Source organism: Tenrec ecaudatus, chromosome 8, assembly GCF_050624435.1.
Source record: "Tenrec ecaudatus isolate mTenEca1 chromosome 8, mTenEca1.hap1, whole genome shotgun sequence".
Lineage (NCBI taxonomy): Eukaryota > Metazoa > Chordata > Mammalia > Afrosoricida > Tenrecidae > Tenrec > Tenrec ecaudatus.
The window spans coordinates 166394445-166421002 of NC_134537.1; the positions used below are offsets into that span (position 1 = coordinate 166394445).

At 46.5% G+C, this 26558-nt stretch overlaps 1 protein-coding gene across 6 annotated transcripts in view; it reads right to left on the reverse strand.

Annotated features, from left to right (window-relative positions):
* Positions 1 to 683: 683 nt before the first annotated feature.
* Positions 684 to 26558, reverse strand: part of RNF144A (ring finger protein 144A) — a 190377-nt gene continuing 164502 nt past the window's right edge. For 5 of the 6 annotated variants that reach the window (XM_075557145.1, XM_075557144.1, XM_075557146.1 and 2 more), the window contains 3 exons: positions 21425 to 21572; positions 16371 to 16460; positions 4048 to 5844 (listed from right to left, as the gene is read on the reverse strand). In XM_075557145.1, the coding sequence (XP_075413260.1) occupies positions 5713 to 5844; positions 16371 to 16460; positions 21425 to 21572 (370 nt within the window). In that variant the 3' untranslated portion in view covers positions 4048 to 5712. Of the gene's footprint in view, positions 1509 to 4047; positions 5845 to 16370; positions 16461 to 21424; positions 21573 to 26558 lie in introns of those variants that run through there. The other variant, XM_075557143.1, reaches the window with a different exon arrangement.

Below are 26558 nucleotides of genomic sequence, written 5' to 3' on the forward strand. Positions count from 1 at the left end.
TAACACATTGGGACTCTTTAGGGCAGACACTTGAATAACTTGCCAACCCAAACATACTAGTCGTACCACACTACTTGCATTTCTTGGACAGGGCCATTCCCTTAACAGTTGGACTTCCTGGCTTTTGCCTGGATAACACTGCTCACACATCAGATCCAGCTAAAGGACCACAGAGTCTGGACAGGCTTCTCTGACCTTCTCATCTGGGGGATGTGCTGGTGCCCTCTTCCTGATCGGAGGACCTATCAAAGCACTCCTCTTACTTTGTTGTTGACTTACCTATCTGCATCCTACTTATACTAGAAGTCTTGGTGACGTAGTGGTTACGTATTGGGATGCTAACCACAAGGTCAGCTTTTGTAAACCACCAGCAGTTCAGTGGGAGAAAGAGGAACTTTCTATTCCCTTACAGAGTTAAGTTGAAGAAACTTTCAGGGCCAGTTATTCCTTGCCCTGTAGTCATGAGTCAGACAAATTGACTCAATTGGCAGTGTTTGGTTCTTACTTTTTAATTTATTTACGCTAAGAGCTAGCTCATTAAGAGCAGGCATGTTGAGACCTCAGAATCAAGAATCTGCAAATAAGTTAGCAATAAATAACCCGTTCATCAAGCACTCATGCAATTTGTAATGTAAGATACTAAGGTGGTTTTCATTTACAGTATTTACTGACATTAACTCACAAAACAAATAACTAGTTGCTGTTCATAATCTTGTGAGTCCCAGCATTGTAATGAGCTATACAACCAGTTGTTCTCTGAGGGAGCAACAGGATGCTCTTTGTGGCATAACGATTTCCAGTCCTGGAATCCCAGGGACAATTCTTCCCTCTCCTGTGGGGTTGCTGAGTACCAATCAACGTAATAGTAGTAAGTGGATGCCTCACCTTTTGAAGCATGTTAATGAGTTTGGTATGTGTATTCTCATAAAATTGACGATGAATGAAAATTAGAGTACAATATTCTAACTATAGGATGACTACTATCGCCCATGCCGATGACTGTGAGGGTGGCACGGGGCGGGGCACGACTGTGTTCCATTGTACCTGGAGTCATTAGGAGTCCTACTGGAGCTGTAGAACAGCAATCTCGCAACGCCTTCACTTATTGAACCAACAGTATCCATTTTTATCCTATCTTTTCCTCCGATAGGAAAAAGGAACAAATATTGATATGTTTTTAAATCATATGCCTCAGAAATCCACTTTATAAAATTTGGAAAGTCGGTGTAGAACTTGTCTCTGTAGATGGAGGCCAAGTACCCAGAGAGCAGGCGCTCCGGGGCTGCCTTCCTGGCTTGGCGTCATCAACAGGGAGGGTGCACTGGCTTACTGAGCAGTCCAAATCATCTTGTCGATCTGGACTTAAGAACATCCCTGACAAAGAAAAATCTCCGAACACAAAATCTGTTTTCCCAGTGTTAGACAATCCTGCTCCTCCCACACCATTTCCATGTGCCACTCTTAATTCATAAGATCTTCAATCTTCAAACCAGTAGTCGACCGATCATCTACAAAAGATGGAGACAAACAGGGTTTACAAAAGTAACCTGTATTCCAGCCCAAATAGATTTAAAAAGAAATCCCTTCTAATGGGGGGATAACAAACTACATAAGACACAGTACATTTAAAATATGTATTGGAATTACAAATCAAACTTTTCCATATGATTCCAAAGTACAAAACACAACGTGAAAAGGCATTCAAACAGCTCCTTTATACATCACAGTGTTAGTGGCACAAAATGTACTGACATTTCAAAAACACAAACCAAATTTGTTTTGTTTTATTTATCACCACTTGTCAAATACATGTGTATACATGTGCATGACTCACTCATGCGTGTATGCTTATACAGGATTAAAATACACTCATGGCAAAGTGAGTGAAGTACAAAAGAAAGCTTCAGGCATGTGGCATGTACCTACCCCTAAGTGAAGGCCCCTGGAATCATGGAAGACAGGATTAGACATCAGAAGGGAAGGGTTTCAATACCAAAACAGCATGCTCTTCTGCTTGTGAGGCATTTGCAATCTGACACTTCAATCTGATTGGCACTTTGGGCAATACCAGTCGTGAGCTCTTCATTTTGTTTATTTTCACATGGGTTTGAATTAATTAGAAAAAAATAAATAAGCTTTGGTATATTTTTGAGAGACCTTCATGAAGCTGTATACATGCAAAATGTTTCCCCCTGATGACTTCACTGATTTATATATATATATATATATATATATATATACATATATATATATACATATATATACATACAGGCATATTTATTGATAAATGAGAATCTGGAAAATGTACAAAGAGGCCACCCTAGTTCTTTCCAAACTCTTAATTTTGGAAGATTACCAAGGGACTATGTGGTCATCTAATTTAAGTGAATTTCCATTTTTGTAATATAAATGAAAAAGGTCAATTCCCCTTTAAGTAACCATTATATATCGGAAAATCTCTTCCCTCGGGCACCCTGTGTTCCCTCAGAAGCGGACCATGGCAATCAATCGGCTTTGTGGAATGATCGGCTATACAGAGATTCGTTTCACTATCCAAAGTCCCCAGAGTGGTCGAGGTTGGCTCCCTGGCCCAATGCTACCCCTACACGTGGAGAGAGAATTGGTTTGGAGAGCAATTCACCAAGTCAACGACTCTATTTATACACATCTCTGAAGTCAGTCACTGGGATCTACAGTTTTACACTGCCTCCTCTGAAGGCCAAAGCCTTGGGTGGGGATTGGAAAGCTTGGCTGGTTGGGGAACAATGAGTACATGGCAGAGCTGGAATGAGAGACCTGTCAACTCCAGTAAAATTTCATGATGTGGCCTACTGTCGAAGGGGCTTCCATTACCCACCCAGAGTGCAATATAGATTGATAGCCATGGCCAACAGCTAGGGTCTTCTCTAGTCTTCAATTCAAAGGCCTTCATAAGCACACTGCCAAAGCATCACCGTGAGAACTATCTATGAAAGTCCCTTTTTCAATTGAGATGCTCTTAGAGCATCTTAGTCCATTTGTTTAATCTCAAACTCTCCATATTTTACTTGGAAGCGATAGCAAGGTCAGAAGTCACATCGAGGGTCATCTTCCTATGTTTTATTTACATCACACATAGTTAATACCATACCACCATGAAAAATGGGTGTGGCATTCCTTTCTAAAATAAATCTCATGAGGGATAATGCAAGTTTACCTAAGTACATCAATGTAATCTTGCTGGTAAGTGTCCATGAAACAGATGATTTTAGTTGTATTATCACTAAGTCAAACTGAGGCATGCTCAATGCAAAAACTCTGAGCAAATAGGTGCTGTTTTGCTATTTTGATCGCTAAGAGAGACGTCTGGCCCTTGGCCTTGTGATCTCTGTGGTCCCCAGTGGTCCCTTATCCAGGTCAAACCGCGCACTGGAAACACAAGGAGGTGAAGGCACAATGATGGTGGCGGCTCTACACATGTCCAATGGAGCCAGAAATGCTTCCAATCCAGAAGGCCCACCCATCCCTCTGGGAAGAGGGGCGTTTGAACTCTAGCCCGAGGAACACAACCTTCCCAAGAGCCCTGACCCCCCACAACACAAGAGAGGTGTCCTGTGGGCTGTGCAATGGGCAGCAGCTACCACAGGCAGTGCGTGCTGGCACGGGGTGAAAGCCTGCCCTGTGCATCCTGGAGAGAGGGCCCCGAGCCGCCATCTTCAGTAGGCATTGGCAGAGCTGAGTAGGACAGCTGGAGTCGGGCATCACAGACTGAGTCTCCAGCCCAAGTGTCCATGGGCCACTTGCGTCTTCAGAACTCAGGGAGTCGGCACCCTCTGCAGAACGGTCATCCCACCGAGAGATGGGATCCACCTCACTATCTCCAAGCACAGAGACTCGCAGGCCAGGCTTTCCCCAGAAAGGTAGCCTCAGGTATGCACTCTTCACGTATGGTTACATTGTAATGATCAGACACATGTTCTTCAGGAGCAATGATGTGACACTAACTGGTTTTCTACATGGCTTTAGGTTCATAAAGAAAATAAATACAATGGCTGCAGTGTGAGGTGCTTCTGTTTCTTCTAATCTATTACGTCTTTAAGAAACAAAGAAAGAAGACATTTCTACATGTGGAAGGTACAATAGGACCGGAGGCAGCTACACAAGTACAGAAATCAACCAGACAAACAAAAATAACATTTATTTTACAATGTGTTTGCAGTGAGCAGATACCTATAGTAAACATCAGGCTTTGCCCTTGGCTTACGCACCAGTAGAACTTTCGATAAGTTTTTAAAGTCCTCAATAATGAGCTGAAAATGTTTGCCTTTCTGTGACTTTTAGAAGTCCCACGCTCAGCTCTTTCAAAGCACACGCAACTGTAAAAGTCACTGTGAAGAAAGACTACATTTTCTCCATGTTTCAAGGTCAAATGATGGGGAGCAATTTGTGTTTTCTTACGAACTAGTGCAATCTGATGTCATGCGAACAGTCGCCCACAGCCCCGCCCTGCAAGAGCCCAAGCGGTAAAATCCCCAAGTGAAAAGGACGACCTGAAATGGAGGGCTTTGGGGTTTGTTTGTTGTTGTTGTTGTTGTTGTTTGGGGGGGGGCAGGGGTGTTAATAGCAATGAAACTTGGAACTATGTAAGACATATGACTTCTGCAAAAAATAAAATCACTTAAATAAAAGATGGTGAGAATCAGGAAGGCTCCCCCAGCCCCTGAGAGTCCTCCAGTCCCCAGTCTCTGAGGATCAATAATGCTACACTCTTCCTTCTGGATGCGAGATGAGGCTGAGGCAAGGGGCCAAATCAAACTAACTATAGTGGATCTGCTTTGAAGTCAGACATCTGATTTTAAGACACAAAAATAAAGTTGCTGGTACTTGGGGGGGAAGTTACGAGCCCTATGACCAAAGGCAATTCCAGACCGATGACGGTGACATTCCCTCATGCCTGTCAGCATTTTCAAAGACATGCAACTACACAGGAACCACGTTTATGAAAACACACAGCTTACAGCTTTCGGAAAGTCGTTACAACAAGTTCAAGAAAGAAAAACAAGTAAGAGTGCATACGGCTTTCTAAGCCTCTTAACAAGTGTCAAAGCCAGAAAAGTCATTCGGTTATAACTTTTTAAAATGCAAAATTCAAGAAAGGCATAGGATGGTTTATATGCACCTTTTTGATTTCACTACTCAATCGGGCGGGGGGCGCAGGGAGCAAGCCTTCTAGAAAGATTTTGCTAAATGCCATTAGTAATAAAAACAGTTGTCATAACCAGAGTGCTTTTTCCAAGTGGGAGTCATCAGATTCTGTCTGAAATGCGTTGCACTCCTTAAAGGACTTCTCTCAAAAGCACGAGCCCATCTTGAAGCCAGTAAGGAGAGGGGCCATGTTTGGCACGAGAAGGTCCCTTAGGCTACTACAAGCCATGCCTAGTCTATCACCACAGGGGGAAAACCCACAGCACCTCCCTTGTCAGGCTGGCAGAGACTGACTTTGTGGGGATGTGCCCTGCCCAGACTGCCTGGCCCTCCGTGTGCCTAGTGGACTGCACGTGGGCCTTGGTAAGCGTTCTGCTGTCCGTCCCTGAAACCACGACACCCAGCGTGACACTGTGAAGCTCAGTGGGGCACATAAGGCAAGAGATGCTTCGTGAGAGGGGAACTGTGGGGTGGGGGAGAGTCGTGCTTCCCGGAGGCAGGGATCCTGCTCCGGCATGGCGCCTTCCTCTAGGTGGGCAGTGGGTCGTCATCCCCTTTACTGCACTTGCACTTACAGCAAAGGACAAATGGAGTGGCCAGGAGCAGGAAAGGCGAGGCTACCAGCAGCAGGAGCCCGAATCCAGCAAATATGCCCACAACCTGGAACAAGAAAACAACCGATCAAAGGGTAAGATATGCTGGCCTGCAGGTTATGCAGTTGAATGCAAACCGCCCGCCCACCCTTCCACCCCCACAGCAATCTTCCCGTACTGCCTCTCGTCCACGTGCTTTCCCCTTTTCGATCTACATGTGCACCTAGACATCTGTCCAAGCAGTGATAGCTTTCCCGCAGCCCTCACTCTGAGCCAAGACACCCTTCTTGGTGCTACAAAGACAGGTGTGTGAGATCTTGGTAGAATGGTCAGGGATTGTGTCAACTAGACATTCTTGCAGTGATGCCCAACCTATCCATCTGGCTGTAGCCTGATGACATCTTCTTGGGGGTCTTTTGTGTGAAACAGAGACTGGTTGGAGTGGAGACCTCTCTAGCTCTTCACCTTCTGCCAGAGCTGACTCTGTGTCTGGTCCCTCGCTCTCCTGCTGTCTTGTTCAATGGCTCTCAGCAGATGACCAATGATGGGTTCATTTGGCTGACTTCAGATGCACATAACTCTGCATATACGGGCTTGTGCCCCTCCCCCATGAGTTTGTCACCTTACTTCCTGTTTGTCAGCTTCCACAGGTCAGGAGATGCCGGACTTGTGGTGGACAGAACTTAACCTACTTTCACAAAGGTGTGAACCATTTCTCAACACAAAGCTCGTTCTCTGTGTAAACACATACAAGCGTCACTGGCTCTGCTTCGTCACTGGCTCTGCTTCTCCACCGAGCTCAACCTAATGCACTGCTGGTGGAACAAGAGCACAATTTAACGAACCGACTGCACTGTATAGAAACTACCTCCACAGACTCGGGCTCAAGGTGCAAAGGAGGCCAAAGGGGCACAAGCACGAAACCGGACGGATGAAGGGACGCTCCCAGCAGAAGATGGCTGAGGTGACCATGCTGGGGAGGCGGTCCCCAAGCAAGAGTGGCAGGAGGAGCAGGAAAGACACAAGGCAAGGCAGCAGGGAATGAGCAGCCAACATGAATGCTGATTTTCAGAGCACAACCCTGACCTGTTGGGTATTTTGCCTTCTGTTTTAAATCATGGTTTTCCCCCTCTAGATATGGGTAACTTGAGAGAGAAATAAGCCTTTCCCAGTGTTCTCATCTAAAACAGGCCACATTTCTGCACCTGGTTAGTCACACAGACAGGAGCGAGGACAGAACTGAGGTCTGAAGACAGAGTTATATCACCACCTAGTGTTCGAAGAGATAAGTGCTTCAAAGAGCTCTATGGGGTGCCGCCTTGATTTTAATCCTGACTCTCTCCCTGAATTCACTCTCCGTGTGTGTGTGTGTGTGTGTGTGTGTGTGTGTGTGTGTGTGTGTGTGTCTGGCACTGGGGTGGGCTGAGCTTTGGTTGCTAATGACCTGACTGGCCACTGAGACCTGGCAGCCGTTCTGTGGGAGAAGTATGAGGCTCTCTGCTCCAGGAAAGGCTCAAGGTTCAGAAACTCTATGGTATCATTCTGTTCTGTCCTACAAAGGGTCACTGTGAGGTAAAATCAATCACACTGCTGTGAGCTTAGTTTTCTGGGTCTCAGCTTCCTCAACTAAAAAGTAGGCAGATCAGGTAAAAGATCCGAAAGCTCTAAAATTTACGCTACAACATCCCAGATATTTTCAATAAAGAACACGCTGACTTAAGTTTCCGTCCAAACACACATGCATGAGCTCACGTATTGATGATGTGCAATGTAAAATACATATTAGATTGTACTAATATTGGGACTTTATCTTTGCTTCCCAGCCGGCCAAGTCCATTTGTCTAAACAGAATGTCAATGTATGATCAGGTATGGGCGGGGGTACCTTGAATTCCAATCACGCTTTGTGAAAATCGTGTATACCTTGATACTGCAGAATATGTTCAATAAACAAGCAAATTATTCCTACTCAGACGTATTCTTTGGTGACACCAATTACCTGTAGCAACACTGTCATTCTACAAGGATTCTGTGCGAACAGAAGTATGATGCACATGAAAGGGCTTTCGCCAAGTGTGTCTTCACATTCAATTCAGTAAGTCAGGGGACCCACACCACTCAGTTGGTGGTAGAAGCATGTGGACAAAAGAAAGTTGGCCAAAAGTAAAGAACGAGAGAAGCAAGTCTTAGAAGACAAAAGTAACCACATAGTGAACATGTTATCAAGACACTTGGCAGTGGACCAGGTAGTGTAAGAGAGACAGGAAAATGCTCTCTACTTCCACCCAGAAATACTCAGAGCACTGCCTTGTTCAGATTAGCAAACCCTCGTATGTTTAAAGGAGTAACATGAACCTCGCAGTTTGAGAGTGTTAAACTCTAAGCTACTTGAGAGTAAAACAGAGTTTATGTAAACTATTGTGAAGTCCCAATTCACAGGCTAGTGCCTCTCATAAAAAATGCCCAAAGGTTATGAGTTGAACGAATGGAACAGAGACTGCTCAAGCCCGAATTGTCTTCTTCATGGACTCGTCTAGAAACCACATCCAAGAGTGCAGAAAATCAAAGGTCCAAATCGTAGGGGCAACATGATGAAGTGAGCCAGTTTAATCTGCTCAACACGTTTGGCTTGAACGTGCCCCAAATATTAGCTGGCATACACGTGATCGTGGTGGGGACTGTGATGAGACTGCTCCAGAGAGCTTGTGGCGCACACCAGCTCACGGCCTCACCTAGGTCCTGCTCATCTCTGCACGAAGGGACAGCATCTGGTAGGCTGAGGGCCCTTCACACTATAGACATCAATCCAATGCTAAGTTAGGCTCTTTCCTCCACTCCGTAACAGGAGGTTAAACACTTGCCATTATCCCCACTGCTGTCAAGGCAATGCTGACTTACTTGACTCCAGGTGTCACAGAGTGGAGTTGTGCTCCAGAGGAACTGGGGGCTGTAACTTTTATAGAAACCCATCACGAGGCCTTGCCTTTATGCCACCACTGGTTAGATACAGACTGTGCACTTTCAGACTACTGGTTGAGGGCGAACTGTCTGGGCTACTGGGAGCAGCATGACCACCAAGACCTGCCCTCCACCCAAAGCCCCTCGTCATCACCCCTCAGGACAGCACAGAACTGACACGATGGGTTTTCAGGAAATCTTTACAAGAGCAAACGGCCTCGTGTGTTGCCTGTGGATCGAGTAGCTAGTGGTTTTGAACTGCTGACCTGTGTGTAGGAAGGAGCCCAACTTGGAGCCCCTACGCCACGGGGGATCCTTGTGCAACCTGATGAGGGGACCGGAGGAGATAACAGGGTGAGCAGTGAGGATGTGTTTAGGGACCGTTCGTCTCCCTTTTACCACTCTTGGTTCGTCAGCTTCCTTCCTGAGCACCAGAGGGGACTTTAATTCATTGCATGGTTATGAAAGTCAGACTTGCGTCCTGTAGTCAAGAAACAAGCATAGGAGAGCACAAGAGGAGGTAAAGCCTGCCTGTCATGTGACTGCCCAGACAGACGCATTGTGAGCACTCGGTGAAAGCCCTCCCGGGCTTCTTTTGTGCACACGCCATGTTCATATTAGAGCCACGCAAAGCCTTCAGACAACAACACAAAGGGTGCTATCCTTGTCACCGCGGCTTTTCCTTGTTTAACTTCTTAGGTGATTTGGGTGAAAGTTTTCTCTTTGTCTTTTCAGTACAGTTCCTCTTCTATCTGCTTAGTCAACCTGGGCTACTTTGAACTGCAGAGTACAAATAGAATTAGGGGGGGGGGTCGGTCTAAAAAATAATGGGCCTACCCATTGGCAGCCAAGCAAATAGTTACAAAACTCCTGTGGAGACACGGATTCACAATACATGAAACAGACACAGGGATGGAAGAAGGCCCCTCAGAGGGGGTAATGGGTCTAGCAGGAGTCAGCGTGGATGGACGGGGCTAGAACTTAGGAGAGAGACTCTCAGATATCAGAGGGAAGGGGTGGGCAACAGACTGAAACCAAACACAAAACTCAAACTCACTGGCACTGAGTTGATGCTGACTCTTAGGTGTATTTAGTTTTAAATATATATGTATTTTAAAAGTCATATTATGTTTCCACTCGCAGTTCAATATCTTGTTAGCAAAGTCCACTTACTGAGGGTGATAGGTAGGGTGCACTGGCATAAGACCTCTTGTTAGTATTAAAAATAGGGAAGGCAACATGCATTCATCTCAAGGAGCTACACTGAAATCCTAAATACCTCTTAGAACAATTTTAACTAACTTCAGTCCTAAAGACAGAAAAAAATAAATATAGTTATTTTGGAACACCAACAAATTATAGTGGGTAGTTACAACTCCCCAAAGTTGGAAATCACAAGGCATTGCATCATGGAATGAGTGTCTCTTGAATGTCCTTAAAGTCCATCTGGCAAGGCTCTGAATGGCGGTCAGACAAGCAGTCCCCAGGAGTGGAGGAAAACAGACTCTGGGGGAAAGGGTGAAGCACTAATATGAAGCAGCGTTTTGGGCCGAGTGGTGGGAGGTTAAATCAATTTGGTGGGTCAAGACTATAATTTCAGCAAACAGAACAGAAACTACCGAAGAACAGAATGGGTGGGTTATGCATCAGAAACTTGGAATGCACGTTCCCACCTCGATCTCCTAGTCAAATAGAGTGAAAAGTCACTGCATGGGTAGTATTGCGGTGTGGGCTGGTTAGAGACCACAAACTAGAGGAGGTGAATGGTAAAAATCAAATTCCTTTTGAGGGCCTTGGAGGAAATGCAGGCAACTAAGCATTTCTCAGTTGCTCATAGGGCCCCAAGAAAGTGTGGTCCCATGAATAGCGAACTAGGGGACACTTTTCTTCTGGTGCCATCTAGGAAAACAGTGTCTGAAGGAACAAAGAAATTGATCTCCAGGGACCAATGGCTTTGCCAAGGAAGGATACAAACAACATGAAAAGATAAAATCGGGGAGGGTGGGGAAAAATGAGGAGTAGAGACCAAGGGCTCAAGTAGAAAGCAAATGTTTTGAGAATGATGATGGCAACACATGCACAAATGTGCTTGACACGATGGATGGATGGATGTCTGGATTGTGATAAGCATTGTATGAGCCCCCAGTAAAATGATTTTTTAAAAAGAAAAGACAAAATCATTATTCGATATAATCATTCATTGTTACAATCAATGGATGCTTTAAAAAAAATAAGGTTAGCAGCTCGACCCTACGCAGTGACTCAACAAGAGAGCATCTGGGGAGCCACTTCCACAAATCTCACAGCCAGAGAAATCCCATAAAGAAGTTCTATTCTGTCACCTGAGGTCGTTATGAGTCAGAGCCAGTAATATTTCTTAAGCAGCTTTTTGTTCTAGACAGAAGAACAACACTAGCAAAGTTCCAAAGACGAGAGAAACCAGTCATGTTCTCAAAAACATTTGAGTCTCTTATATAAGAAGTACAACAAAGGGGCAAAAGGGGGAAAAAAGAAATATAATCAGAATTCAATGTTAGGTTGAAAGTCCTGTGGGAGCTGGGAGGGGAGAGCTCATTCTTAGACATGAATCAAGAATTCATGTAGAACATTCTACTTGAACTAAGATTTTAAAAGCAGGATTTAGATGGAAAGAACAGGGCATGAACAGAAAAAGCAGAAGAGGAGAGACACCGAAGACGACCAAGGAAAATAATAAAGGCAGAGAACATTAAGGGCACAACGGCTCTGAGTTTTATTCCAGAAGGCCAGCCAGTGACGCCAACAGAAGCCAAGAAAGATGGGGCTACACAGAGGCACATTCTCCCCAGCCTGGCTTCTAAACTGCATCCTAGAGCAGTTGGGTATTAGTGTCTACCACAATTTCAACACACAATAAACATTTGATGAATAAACCAATGGAAGAGAAGAAAACCTATAGTTCTGCTTAAAATGTTTGCAGTCAAACAAGACTGCTGATAAGGAGATGTCAAGTAACGAGCCTGTGGAAGGGCAAATGGAAAGGGGTAGGGGTGAAGGTTTGACCTAAAATGAGAAGACTCACACAGGAATAGTGGACATGTCTATGCTTCATTAAAAAAAAATAACTTTATAAGATCAAGGTAATAAAAATAGTCTATATCAAATAAAGAAAGAAAGGAAGGAAGGAAGGAAGGAAGGAAGGAAAGAAGGAAGGAAGAAAGAAAGAAAGAAAGAAAGAAAGAAAGAAAGAAAGAAAGAAAGAAAGAAAGAAAGAAAGAAAGAAAGAAAGAAAGAGTCTGTCTCTTGCTTGGGTCGTGATGGTGAAGTCAGTCACTGTGTGCTCTGTAGAAGTTCCTAGGAGGCTAAACAAGGGGATAAAGGTTTGAGAATATGAACTAAAAGACTTGTTCAATCCCACTAAGCGAACTAGACTTTACCTGAAACACACATGTAGCAGACGACAGGAAATCAAACATTCTCTTGGATTTAAGACTAAAACACTCTAGTGTGAGAAGAAGCAGAGGTTGAGGAGTTGGAAGTCACTGGACTTGGTTTTAATCTCTTGTTTGGAGAGTGTGTAGTCATTAGTAATCTGAGACTACTGTGTATCGTGGTGCTTTCTTGACTTCAGTAAGACATGCCTTCATCCAATAGGCAGAGGTTCCCCTCGTAAATGAGTGCCGTTGAAAGCTTTGCCAACACTCACTGTTTGCATACTGTCCTGTCACTTGAGTTGTAATCTGAACAAGTCAGCCATCCATGTATTTTATTCTAAAAGTTGCCTTATGTGTGTAAACTTTAGTTTTCTAAGCAGTATTTTAATTTTTTTACCATTGGCTAAATTAATGATATAACCAATAGAATTATCCTATGCTCCATGTGCATTATTTATATAATTCCCCAATAAAATGATGACTTATCATTTGTTCTAATGATAACTATTTTCTGCTTTCTTTTCTATTGAGGTCTTTCTGTAATTTACCTTATAATTTTTTTCTTTGGGGTGTGGGGGTGGTATGCTTTGCTTTATATGAAATTGAGGATAGCTGAATCTATAAAAACAATGACTGGAAAAATTAATAATAGGGAGCTAGTAATGAGTACAAAAATAAATGAAAGGTTCTAAAATTGGTTCTAAAAGGTTCTAAAATAAATGACTGCACAACTCGTTTTAACATGCCTAAACCACTGAAATGTACCATATGAGAACACTGTGCCAATAAGACAGACAGCACAAACAAGACTGGGGGTCAACTGGAAGATCTGGTGGTCTGCTCGAAGAGGTCATGGTCTTGACAGGCCACTCTGTGCACAGCTGTGGTTGTCATAAATCAGAATCCACTGGACAGCAACGTGTTTGGTGGTTTATTTTTATTGTTTGTAAATAAATGTCTCCTTTGGAGAGCTCTGGGGGACAGTGGGTTGCGTGTTGGCCTGACAACTGTGAGGGGTGCAGCTTGGTGGGACGATGACGAGGTTTTCCACCCCGGGCAGAGTGACAGACTGTGGTGGTTACACAATTTCAGGAGAACTTGGTCCAAGAATGAAAGGGTGGAGTCTAGCCTGTCAAACAGGTCACAGCCTGGTGAGCTCTCCGTGTGGGCGTGGCCTTCTCATGAGGATTCTGGGAACTTCTCTCTCTCTTGAGTCTGTCATCAAAAAAGGTAGGTCTCTTCTTCCTTCCTCCCCCACCCCTCTCTTCCCCATTCCCCTCCTGCTTCAACCTCCCCATTGACAAGCCACATGGAGCCATGCAGTCAAGAGCCCTGGAGATGCTTCCACCGCCACGGGATCCACAGGACTTTCCACCCACTGGCCTGGGATCGCCCTGCATTCAGCAACATTGCATGTGGCTGTGTGAGTCTGAAGATGGATTTATGGACGGGCATGAAACCTATGGACTAATAGTGGACTTAAGGACTTGATCTGGACTGGGATGTTTCATCAATAAACAACTGCTCTTTGATCAAAAGCTCTCACACACATGAGTGGCTCTGGATTTGTTTCTCTAGTCCACCTGGACTCACACACAGTCTCAGAAACCGAAGTGGGCAGTTCTACTCTGTCCTATGGGGTCGTTATTGATCTGAATTGGCTCGATGGCAGTGAATTTGTTTTGTTTTGGGGTTTTTTTTGGGGGGGGGGTTGGGTAGCTGATACTCCTCACACTACACTGGGTGACTTCTAAGGTTAAGTCTTAAAAGTTGATACAATTTCCACCTTGCTCTTCTCTCGGGATACTTGCCCCCACACCCAAGGCTCCATGTTGTTAGTAAGCACAGGCTACCTGGAGAAATCGTGTGAAGACTGACAGCTACAGCTGAGATGACAGTAAAAACCAGGTTCAACTGCCAAATAGGTGAGTGATTCAGTTCCAGCCTAGAGCTGCCCCCACCAACACCTCTGCTCAGACTTCTTTAGAGGGCAGATTGAAAAGCACACTAAATGTTCGTTTGCTAAGCCAATAATTGTGGTAGGTTTGTTAGACAGCACGACATAAAGTCTTGGGCTGGTTACTTTTGCTTAACCGGTACTCAATTTCTCTACTTGTAGAAAGGCCAGAGTCAGTTTTCACCTCCCGCTGACTCGCTGAGGAAGAGCCCGTAATGGCTTCTACGACAGATGGCTGTGCAGACGCGCCATGAGCGCCCAAGCTGTCCAGAGGAGGAGAGCGCACCTAGGGCTGCCGGCACTGCTTGGGTGGAGCCTGGGCTGGAGGCGTGCACCCGGAAGCCAGGAAGCTGGGCATGCAGCACAGAGGACGAACCCACAGGCAGCTAAGTCACTTTCAGACCCAGCGGCTCAATCACGAGTTCCCACTTGTTCGCTTTGTATTGAGCGACACGGAGTCCTCGTCACGCGCTGGGCTGCAATCCACCCACTTCTCTGCTCAGCATCCCGGAGGGAGCACAATTCACGCGGCCGTGTTCCTGTTGTGAGGCCGCTGCCTTGTGGTTTGGGTCTATTTCCAAGAGTTTCCAAAGACAGAGTGCTCCCGGTGAAGCAAGTGCTGCGACGTGGCCGGCTCCTTCAGGAAAAGCCCCCTCGTGGCCGTGAAGAGAGAGGCCGGAGTTGCTCTCTGGGGGCTGCCACCCCTCTGCTCCCCAGAGAGCCCTGCAGGCAGCAGGAAGAGCGAGAGAGAGGATTGTGGGGTGATCAAGAGGGAGCGGACAGCAGAGTGGGTGACAGAGTGGCAGGGGCAGCTGAGGTCGAAGCAGGGACCACAAAGCAAAGCAAAGCAAAGCAAAGGAGCCACACAGAGACGGAGCAGGGGAACAGCCTCTCGGAGACCACTAGAGGAGACAAGAGGAGACAGCGAGGTGCAACAGCGGGCTGGCGGGCTTCCAGCCCACAGAGGCATTGTGTGACACAAGGCTGAGGGGCAGAAGAGAGAGGTGACACTGGCTGGGGAGCAGCACCGTGTGGACCAAAGACTATGGCCTTGCAATTTTATGCTCTTGGGTTGTGGCAACCTGTCAATTTCCCTGATGAACTGTCACTGTGAGCTTTGTGTGGCTCTTGCCCAATCAGAGACACAGAGGGTGCAGGGAAGAATGGTTGGTGTCAGAGTAGATGAAAAAGGGATGATGAACGACGTAGGCCCCGCGGCAATCAGCTTTGTGCTGATGTGGACTTGGATTCTCCTTCTTCCTACTGAGGTTGGGAGATGCGGCCTTTGTATCATCCCCTCAGCACCTAGCTCAGAAGGCTGCTGTTAGAAATACTATAAATACAATAATAAGCATGTTTTTAAGACTTGTAGTTCCAAATACTCAATGGCTTCTCATTCATCTTCTCAGGGTCCACAGAACACGATGGTGTCGGACCTTTGACCAAATCAAACCCACTGCTCATCTAGTTGCCTCTGATCCACAGTGAGCCTGTAAGGCAGAGATCTGCTCCCCAGGGTTTCCAAGGCTGTAAGCCTGGGAGGAAGAAGACCACAGTGCCCTTGTCCCATGGTTCTGATTGCTGACCCTTCACGTAGAAGTTGAGCACTTCACCATTGTGTCACCAGAGCTTGCTCCTCTCAGGCTGATTGGTTTGTTCCTGGTTCCTAACATAGGAGGAAATTCCTGAAGAGAATGACTTAACTGTTTCCTTCACTGACCCATCCTCCAGATCCTACACGAATGCCCGGCACAGCATGTCGAACAGCTCATGAAAAAGTGAACTAGACGTTTTCCCTGTATTTTTCAAGCCACCTCATGTAGGGTGGAAGAATAAAGACATATTCAAACTAGCCCTTTGTGAAACTCCCGTGGCTGCAGAGATGTTGTTACGTGGGGCTTTCTTCTCAGTCTTTCTCATCTCTGTTGTTCTCCCAGTTAAAATGTGCTTACCTCAGATCCTCTATAAAAAGCAGCTCTTAATTATAGGTTATGCAAGGATTATCTAAACATACTAATTAGATCCATGTCAAAGTCATGAGTAATATCCAACTGATCTACAGTCCAAGTAGAGTCCAGTTAAAACTTCCTTACCTTATCATATCTAAATGTAGTTCGGGGCCACCATAGCATAATCTTAGACTTGTTCCTCCTCGGGAATTATCTTTACCAGCAGCAGGTATGTACCAATTGCCTAGTTGTCTGTAAACCATACACACACACACACACACGAGATTCAGGTTCTTGATAAACCACCTCCTTCCTACCTGTGTCCGGTGCCAAATGACAGAGGCCCTGGAGTGGCCCAGCTTGTTCCGGCAGGGGCCTTTATCATAGTGGATCAGGAGGAAATCATCCTGTGAGGTGCAGAGAGAGAGCAAGTGTGAGATGTCTGTTAGTGACCCCTGCCTGAGTTCTGGTCCTTTTTCCTTGGGTGCACAGTGACACCCAGGAAGAACATCCTCACGGGAACTTCAGGGCTGCCTCTTAGGTCATCGCCAGAGGTCAGCCTTCTCAGAGGGGGCAATGCTAGTGAACACTAGATGGCGGTCTGCACCAGACTTCATCCCTGTCCAGGGCCTCACGGGGCACAGCAGCTGCCTCTGGATTTGGGAGAAAAGACTGCTGATGCAGGACTTTTGCAGAAGTAGGTCAGAGGAGCTGCAACTCCAGCGGAGCTCTTGCATCTTCCCGGCTACCTTGACAGGGCTTCCCCGAAAAGATGACCTTCCCCCCTCCCCCGTTAGCACACCATTCCTCACATTATTCAAGGGCGGGTCCCAGCACCATTTCTCCCTACAATTCCCCTGGCTGTCCTGACAGCACTAGGAGCTCCCCTGGAAACACTGCTCGTCCTCACCTGGATTATATGGTGCATGTCAGATTCTTGGAATTGGGACTCACAGTTCTGTCAGCATCTCTAGGTCCCTCAGCCCAGTGCTCTGCACGGGAACTTTCTCAGTAAATACCTGTCAGGCAACTGCTTCCTCCACAAAATGCCATGCTCCTCAAGGAACCAAACCAAACCAAACTCGCTGCCATCAAGTCGATGCTGACTCATAGACACCCCAGTGGGTTGCTGAGACTGAGAGAGGAAAGTCCAGTCCTCTCTCAGAGCTGCTGGTGGTTTTGAACCACTGACCAGCCGGATCAGAAGTGGCACTGTCCCAAGCAATTGTCAGTAAGAGGAAACAGTTGAGAAATGCAAAGGAAGTTGCCCACAATGGCCTCTCCACTTAACTACAGCAGTAAACACACAGCCTTCTTCTAATAAAAAATAAACACAGGACTCAACGTGTTTGAGAAAACAGGAAGTCGCTCTGCTGATAATGAGCTTAGTTGGGCATGAGTTGCTCCCTTTGGGCCCCTTAAAAACAACGGTCAGAATCCTAGAGTAGGTGGCCGTGGCCTACTGTCCGTGCTGCTGGGAACAGCACCGGCTTTGAGCTGGCTGATTCTGTAGGTCAGACCCTCGGCTGCCTGAGTGCACAGCGTTGTCACGCTAAATGCTGACTTCCGTAAGGTAGGGCAGCCGGAGGCTTTTGACAGGGGCTGCAAGGGCCCACTTGTCACAATCTATCTTATCCCCTTTCGCTGGACTCATCTGTAAAAGGAAAGAGAGGAGACAGCAGACTTGATGCTGGTTCTAGTCTTCATATGTGTCTTCAGTGAAGCTATTTCTGACTAATGCTGTCCACTGTGGACTCTCTGTCTTGGGGCCTTAATGATCCTTCTTTTTACACTGGTGTTAATTTACACATACCACAGATATAACAGTTCATTTGTAAATCTGACACGTGAAACAAATGCTGCACTACCTACTAAAGTTAGTCTTTCATTGCCCCCACTAAGTAACACAGGTTGAAAAATCTGGAGAAGCAGAGAGGGCGTGAAGCGAGTTATGCGCTACAGCAGTGGGAGAGATGAGGTCTGGCTGTGTGTGAAAGTGATGACTACGATCAGAAAGAAGTAGCCTGTGAAAGACGGTGAGCCCCTGAAGCCTACACATCGGAGAAATAGGGCCTGGGCTGGACCTCCCCGCGGGGAAAACATCACAAAGAAATGTATCTCTTCTTCTGATGAGCACGGCTGGTGCCAAGCCCTGCGTGCTTGTGTTTTGTCCTATGGCACTGCTGGGGTCTTCATCAGTCACCCAGCAGCGACTCCGTGCTCCAGCACTGCCTGCCGATAGCCAGAGGCGGTTTTCAGCAGCTTTTCAAAGAACAGGAAATTCTAGCCAAGAGTACGCTGGCTTTCAACAGCGCTAGTTTCTCTGTCGTCACTGGCTTGGCCAGAAGCCAGGGCTGGGTGCTGCCTTTACTCGCATCACAAGGTGAACCAGACAGGTAGGGTGCATCTGCTGGGAACTGAGCAGAGCACACGGCTTTGTGCTCAAGAAGGAGAAACACGGTGGGACTTCCCGCCCCCTCTAACCCCCGCAACCCCGACCCCGGCATAGCCTCTGTCTTGACCCAGGGGCACCCACAGTAATCCAACTCAGACCGGGCTGTTTTTAATACTTGCCATTAAAAAAAATTTTTTTTTAATCTGATATGTAGCAAAACAGACATTTCACTTTCTTTTCCCTCTGAGAAAAGTCACAAGGAGTGACATGAGATGGCAGTGACCCTTTCTGTGGAGCTGGTTCTGACTCCTGGTGACCCTGTGTGTGGCAAGAGTAGAAGTGTGTGTGCCCCACCCCACCCCCAGTTGTCAAGGATACTGTCTTGCTTAAATACACACACAATGCTCAAGGAAGCAGCAGTCAAGAGATCAAAAGACATGCTGCAGTATGTCAATCTGCTGCACAAGAGCCTTTTAGAGAGTTGAAGAGCAAGGCTGTCCCTTTGAGCACTAAGGTGAGCCTGACTCAAGCCAAGGCATTTTCCAGTGCCTCATGTGCATGTGAAAGTTGAACACTGAATCAATTAGACTGAGGACAATTGATGCATTTGAATTGCGGGGCTGGAGAAGAATTCCAAAAGGGCAAACCAATCTATATAGGAAGAAGTAAGGCCAGAGTGCTCCTTGGGGGCAAAAATGGAGAGACTTAGTCTTACATAATTTGGACATATTGTCAGGAGAGATCAGTCCCTGGAGAAGGACATGATACTTAGGATAGTGGAGGGGCAGCGAAGGAGAAGAAGGCCCTCTATGAGATGGATGGACACAGTGGCTGCAACAATGGTCTCAGGCAAAAGGCCAATGGTGAGGACAGCGAAGGACTGGGCAGTGTTTGGATCTGTTGTGCACAGGGTCGCTAGGGGTCGGACACCTAACAGGGTTTTCAATAGCAGAATGTGGGGGAGTTTGATCACCAGACCATTCTTCTGAGGCACTTCTGGGTGAGCTTCCACTCCTTTTTAGCTAGCACTCTTGAGAATATATCCTTTCACCACCCAGGGAATCCTCCTTATAATTTGATGATAGTTATCTTTAATGGGAAAACAGTAAGGGCACAATAAGAAACGCACTAAAGCACTGAAGACCTTCAAGGACTTAGGAAAGAGCTTCCTAGTCACCCTCATCCTACTGTACAAGGTCAAGAAATAATCTAGTTGTTTAGACTTAAGCTGAAGAAAACCAACCTGCCAAATGAAGTTATTATTAAACTTGCCCAGATGAGAAACTGGTAACTTTCCCCAGACCTGTTCAGCTGCACCAACTCCTACTGTAAATTCAGTGGGTTATTTAAAGTTAACAAACACATCTATTTTTTAAAACAACAAACCAAAAGGAAGTTGTTTATTAAAATAAAATATGTCCAGGTGGCTTCTAAGTTTGAAAGATCTTTAACAGATGTGCGATCTTTTTAAATGCTCCATCTCCTCTGTACTCTCATCTTACTTACAAACCTGTCCTTCTCAGGCTAGCATTCTGTACCAGAGGCAGGCCAAGTCCCACTGTTAGGAAAACTTGCGTTGCTACCTTTAACAGCCTGAGTTGGCTCTTGTCAGGTGTTATGGGATAGAGAATGCTGACTAGCTTGGATCTGGCCCTCCTTACAGATCGTCAGAGGGAGACTGTGCTCTGGTGAAAGAGGGAGAGCAAAGTCAGAAGTAACTGCCTTTCAACAGATCCAGCGTGAACCTCTCACAGTGGAAATGATGGATTTGCCCTGATCCAACTTTATTTTAATGAAAATTTGATGGCATAATTATACTACTGAATCAGCTAGATATATTCACCCCTGCCTTAGGAAACAGATAGAAATGCGTCACTTTTATGATAGGCCTTAATTAGTTTTGATTGTCACCAACAGCAATGATCTTACTAAATCATTGGCTCCACTATTTATAGATTTTAAGATTATGCAAAATGAACTCCTCTAAATATAAAGTCCTAATTTTGCCAGATCCGCTTTTGCCACCACGAGTGAAGAAGAACACAATGCTAAAAAAGAAGTGTCATTTGCTTCAGGCTTTGAGGATTGTTGTAGTTACATAATTTCATGTCACATCAAGGTACATAAAGTGGTAGTTATGTACTTTCATGTCAACTTGATAAGTAAGTTGAGGGGTGGAGTCTAGCTTGTCAGTCTGGGCACAGCCTGATGATGCTTCCTGTGCACGTGGCTTTCTCATGAGGATCCTGGGGACTTCCTCTCTCTGACTGCATCTTCCTGCTGGCATCGCCACTGGATCTGCAAGATTTTGCACCCACTGGCCTGTAACCTTCATGCATTTTACATCATTGCATGAGCTGTGTGAGTCTGAAGAGGGATTTATGGAGCAGTATCGGACTTACAAGCTAATATTGGACTTGTAGACTTGATCTGGATTTGGCTGAGATGTTTGCTTAATGTACAATTACTCTTTGATACAAAGCTTCCTTCTACATATATAAGTGTCTCTAGATTTGTTTCTCTAGTCAACCCAGATTAACACAAAGACCTAGGAAACATTTGATATGCTTGAGAGACTGTTGGGAAATGAGGCGAGAAACCTCCACTCTATGGCACAGGAGGACCTCCGTAGGGCCCTTTTTCCCTGGTGTTGGCATGAGAGTCACAAAGTATCAGAATTTTGACCTTGTGCCTGCCATACTGAGTTTCCTACCTTTATTTATCCTTGATATTCCATTAACGGTGCCATAGACAAACATCTGGGACTGTGTGCATTCCTTTAAGACACAGGCTGAATTCCCAAATGAATTGATGTTCATCCCCCCAAATTCCTGCCCCAATTACTATCTTCTGAGATCACTGCCCTTGAGGAATTCATTGCTGAGTGGATGGAAAGCGGTCTAACACTGCTAGTTATCTATTTGGCAGGAAAAGCTGCAAAGGCGCCAGAGCGGGAGAGCAGGAGGCCATACTCACATCCAGAGACTCCAGGCAGTACCAGCAGAAGGCGTGTTTGCAGTTCTTACACATCATCTGGGCACAGCCTTCATCACGCTCGATGTGCACTTTGCACTTGGGGCAGCGTTTGATGGGCGCATCCGCCTCTTCCATTTTAAAAGCAGAGCTGTAAGAGAAAGTCCATCAGCATCGCTCAGCTGGAGCGCGAGGTCCACTAGACAGACCGAGGCTACATCTCTTTCAACGAAGTCAAACCAAACCCAAAAAGTAATAACCACAGACGACACTAGGAGGGAGCAGGTGCGGGGTGGTGGTGGGAAGCACTGCCAGCCCATGTGCCAGTTCAGATTTATGGACAGACAGACGAAAGTGGGACAAAGTACTCGGGGTGGAGGGCATGCAATGATGAAGAGGATTGTGGTTAAAGTTCATGTTCTTATTCATTTATTTATTTCCTTTCCAAAGGGTTGATAGCACATTTGCATATATAATTTTACTAGCAAGAAGAAAGAAAACGCTGCTATACACGTACACACACACTACTCCCTTGGACACATCTGGTGGGTCTTTACACAGCTGCTCTGAGACATCTGGTTGGCTAGCAGTGGTTAGAATGCTGGGCTTCAAGCCTGAATACAAATGCTCTTCTCCTGAGCCCCACTCTCACCCCTGCCATCAAGTCAATTCTGACTCATAGCCACTCTGTAGGGTTTTCGAGGCGGTGGATCTTTATGGGAGCGGACAGCCCATCTTCCTCCAGAGGAACGGCTGGTGGCTTTTATCCATCCAAAGCTTGCCTGACAGTGCCGCAGGACTCCTCCTGCTCGTTAGCTACATCACATCATTCCTGAACATCCATGCTCTCACATGGTAACGATAACACCTCTCGTTAATAAAACAGGTAAGACAGATATTTAAGTTTGGCTGTGGAAAGATGAGGAACTTTAAAAACAAGGCTAAATAAATTCAGGAAAACAACTGGAGGAATAAGAAGTAAACTGTTCGATGCAGTTATCAGTCTTATGAGGGTACCAGGTTACACTGAACCCGTATTATCAAGCACGCAATGTGTAGGAAAGTGACGGAGCTTTGGGGAAGAAAGCCTTTCAGATATACTTATGAGTGTAAACGCTTTCAAGTCGGACACGATTTGACAGGGGGAGTGGAGTCTGGCTGAGATTCCGCCACAGTATTCTACCGTCTAGTAACTTGGCCTCGCAGCAGCCCCACAGCCGGGACAGAGCGACTCCCCGGGGTCCGCACTGGGTATCCAGTGGAGGAGGCTGCCCCGTCTCTCTATCAAGAAGAGGCTGGTGGTTTTGAAATTTGAATCTCCTCATTAGCAAGCCCAGCTCAGCCCATGGTAACACCAGGGCTCCACACACACACTGAATATATAATGAAGTTTCACTGTGGTGTGAATAAGCTAATGGTCAGCAGTGAACTTTCTATCCACGGCACTCACAAGCTTTCCAAATGCCATGGCTCCTCCCCTCGGAGGTGAACGTGATTCTGTTTTGTCACTAGTAGAAGATGACAGATAACAAAGTGTTACGGGAGGAGCCAGCACTGTCGAACTATTAAGAGAAGAAACTCTAGAGGCAGACAGACAGATCTTGGCTGTCTTATTCTCCTTATCTGTAAGAATTAAAATAGCTTCAGATGGGTACTGTGAGAAGTTAAAAATCCCCATGTTTTAAGGACCCGGGCACAGACCCTGCCCTTGGAGAGTAAACCAAACCAAACCAAACTCACTGGCATGAGTCCATGCCGACTCAGCCATGAGCACTCCGCAAATGGCGGTGTCTTTGTTGTTAGGGGCTGACTGTGTCAAAAGGAAGGCAACACTGCCGGTCCTGCACCATGCTCACAATGGCTGATCCGGCGAATCCACTGTTGCAGCCACTGTGTCAATCGGTCCTGTCCAGGGTCCTCCTTGTGCTTTGCTGATCCAGTGCTTTACAAAGCAAGTGAATGGCTGCGGTTATATCACGAGAACCAGGAGGCAGTAAAGCTGCCTTGAGTTCAAGTCTCTCTCCAATTTCAAAGTACGCTGCGGACTAGACTGTGCCCACACAATAGGCTTCCCAGTAAAGCAGAGATCTTCCAGGAGATGAATGAGATAACAAGGTGCCTCAAGCACGTGCTGACCTGGCATGAGGTCAGCTTTGGTCAAATGCAACCTGCATGCTCCTTCTACGGCAACGGTGGCTTTGGAACGGTGCAGACATCATGAGCCACTAAATCCAGTGATTAAAGGACGCGATCGAGCTAGCAAGCGTGATTTTGATTTAAAGCCAGGTGTAATTTTCAAATTACTGAAAGCCCTTTGCTCCTGTGACTGGTAAACCCCTGAGGAGGGACTGTCATGGGGAGTGCCGTATTGATGGGTGATCAGTGCATCGCTCAGCATGTAGATGTTGGTGCATCGCATTATGCATATAAATTTACATGAATAGAAAATGGCTTAACAGTGTCTGGCATTTCATTTACCTTTCAAAATCATATCAATAACTCTTAATACAACCTCAAATATACGAAATTTGATAGGAGCCTTTGGCAGGTTAAATGACAACTTCACCTCAGAATGCCTTGCCAGGCTGACACGTCAGTTAGCGCGTGAAGCTGGCCAGGGAGTGGGAAACTACAAGGGCAAAGCCTGGTGGCACCACAGTGGATAGCCCAGCTGCTACCTCACAAGAGGGCAGCTCAAAGCCTGTGCCTGGCTAAAGTCCTGGCCACCCACAGATAATAGCCAAGGAAATCCCACAGGGCAGAGAGGAAAGCCCATTCCCTGTCGCCAACAAAGGGACATCTCACATTTTCCCCCTTCTTTCTACTTCAGAAAAAAAAACAGACTGGGTTATGAATAACAACTGCCCCTTGGGCTGGGCAACATGAGAGAGCGGTGACACGTGGCAAACCTAGAAACAGTGCATGGAGCTCCCTCTGCACCGGCGACTGCTGCCCTCACCAGGCGTCAGCTAAAGGCGGCTAAACACCGACTTCTCAGAGAGCCCAGAAGTTCAGCTCTTCACGTGAGTGCTCTAGTTTTCAGTATCTGAAGAAATACATTTCTTTATTTTAAGTTGTCCTTGAAGAATGGCTTCAATGCAACCAGAATAGCATGTGAAACACACACGGCCGGCGGACTCCCAACACTGACTGGCCTCCTCCTTACTAAGCTCGTATTCTGAGGAACTCAGGGCCGGTCCCTCCTCCAACACCTTTCTCAGCCCTGGCCTTCTTGCTCTACAGCGTGCAGGCAGAGCCGGTCCATTTAACCGGGGAAACCCTCTTGAGGACATATCACTGCTGCCTCAGAGGGTAAGCAGCCCACTCTGCTGCTTTCTGCTCCTCAGGGCTGGAAACCAAGGAGTTTGAAGTAACCGCACACGAAGTCCGTTGCTTTCTTTACAATCTCCAAGTGCCTGGCCCCTAGTCCAACCTTTAAGTGTACAAAGGATTCATGCCAGGATAGGCGGAAGTGCCTAGTGCATAGGGGCGAAACACTTAACCGAAGACGGAAACTCGGTGGTTTGAAGTCAGCAGCCGCTCGTCAGGAGAAAGCACTGCTTCTGTCAAGTCTTACAGCCTCGGAAACCCTGGGGAGCGATTCTACTCTGTCCCCTGGGATTACTCTGAGGCCGACTGTTTGTGTGCTGGTCTGGAGGGAGCCGGAGGTGAAAAAGCATGGGCAAGACATCTGGAATTCAGACTCTTGCAAGCGTTCGCCACATAAATGGATAAATTAAAACACATTGTGGCTCCTATTGAACTGTGCAGACAATCTGCAGTTGGAAATGGAACCCCGGCAGCACTTTGGTTACATATGGGGCTATTAACCACAAAGTCAGCAGGTTGAAACCTGCTGAGGGAGAAAGACCAGGCTATCTGCCCCCGGAAAGAGCTATCATCTCAGAAATCCCCAGGGGTAGTTCTACCAGCTCTTATGGGGTCGCTACAAGTTAGAATCTCTCAGCAGCAGTGGGTGTGACAAGTCTGACAGTTGGAAGACAGGGTAGAGTCACTAACCCTGCCCTGGAAAACAGCAACTTCTTAACAAATAGGAGCCTTGACCAGTGTGCTGAATCACAGGAAGGAAGGGGGGTGACGAAAGGGCATTCTGGGCCGGTCCAACTCTCCAGCACAGGGGAGGGCAAGGGGGGTGTCCATCTCCCAGGCCTATTGGTCAGGCTGCAGGCCTGTGGATGACGGCAAGGAAACCCGGAAACAAAGGCAACGGGCAGCTGTGTAGCAGCAAGCCCCGAGTCCATGGACATGGGCAGCCGTGGGGACGTTCCGTTGCAAGGAACGTGGCCTCAGACAGGAAGGAAGGGGCAGCGGCTCGACCCAACTGAGCCACATGAAAGGCACGGACAGTTGATGACTATCAACTTCTTTCTTTGTTTTTAACCTCTCAGTTGAATTAATCCTTTTTTTTTCTTTCTTCTTCTTTTTGTTAATCATTTTATTGGAGGCTCGTACAACTCTTATCACAATTCATCCATCCATTGTGTTAAGCACATTTGTACATTTGTTGCCATCATCATTCTCAAAACATTTGCTTTTCTCCCTGGGGGATGGACAACTAAAAAGTGGGTGCAGGGAGACGTAGGACAGTGTAAGATATGACAAAATAATAATAATTTATAAATTATCAATGGTTCATGGGGGAGAGGGAAGGGAAGGGAAGGGAAAATGAGGATCTGGTACCAAGGGCTCAAGTAGAAAGCCTATAAATTTCTTTTGGTTCAAATTAATCTTTTCAAGGTGCAGATCAAGCTGCCACAGTTCAAACCTGGCACAAAGCCAAGCCAGTCACCATCAGCTAGATGCCAGCTCAAAGTGATCCTGTGTGCTGCACACAGGGTAAGACCGTGCTCCCTGAAGGTGACCTTCTGGAAACAGTCCACAGATGGCATTCCTTCTGAGGTGCCTCTAGCTGGGTGAGTGCCACCAGGGGGTCTGGCCAGCCTGGAAGCCGCCAACTGGCTGTGGGGGCGGAGGCGGGTCTCACGGCGTCCTTCCTGGTGTCGTTGTTGTATGCAGTGAGTCAAAGAGACTCCATCTGAGAAAGGGAAACCACCTGGCAGGGTGTTCTGGGCAATCATCTGTAGAGGAAGACTCCTGGTGGTGCCGTGGTGAAAGC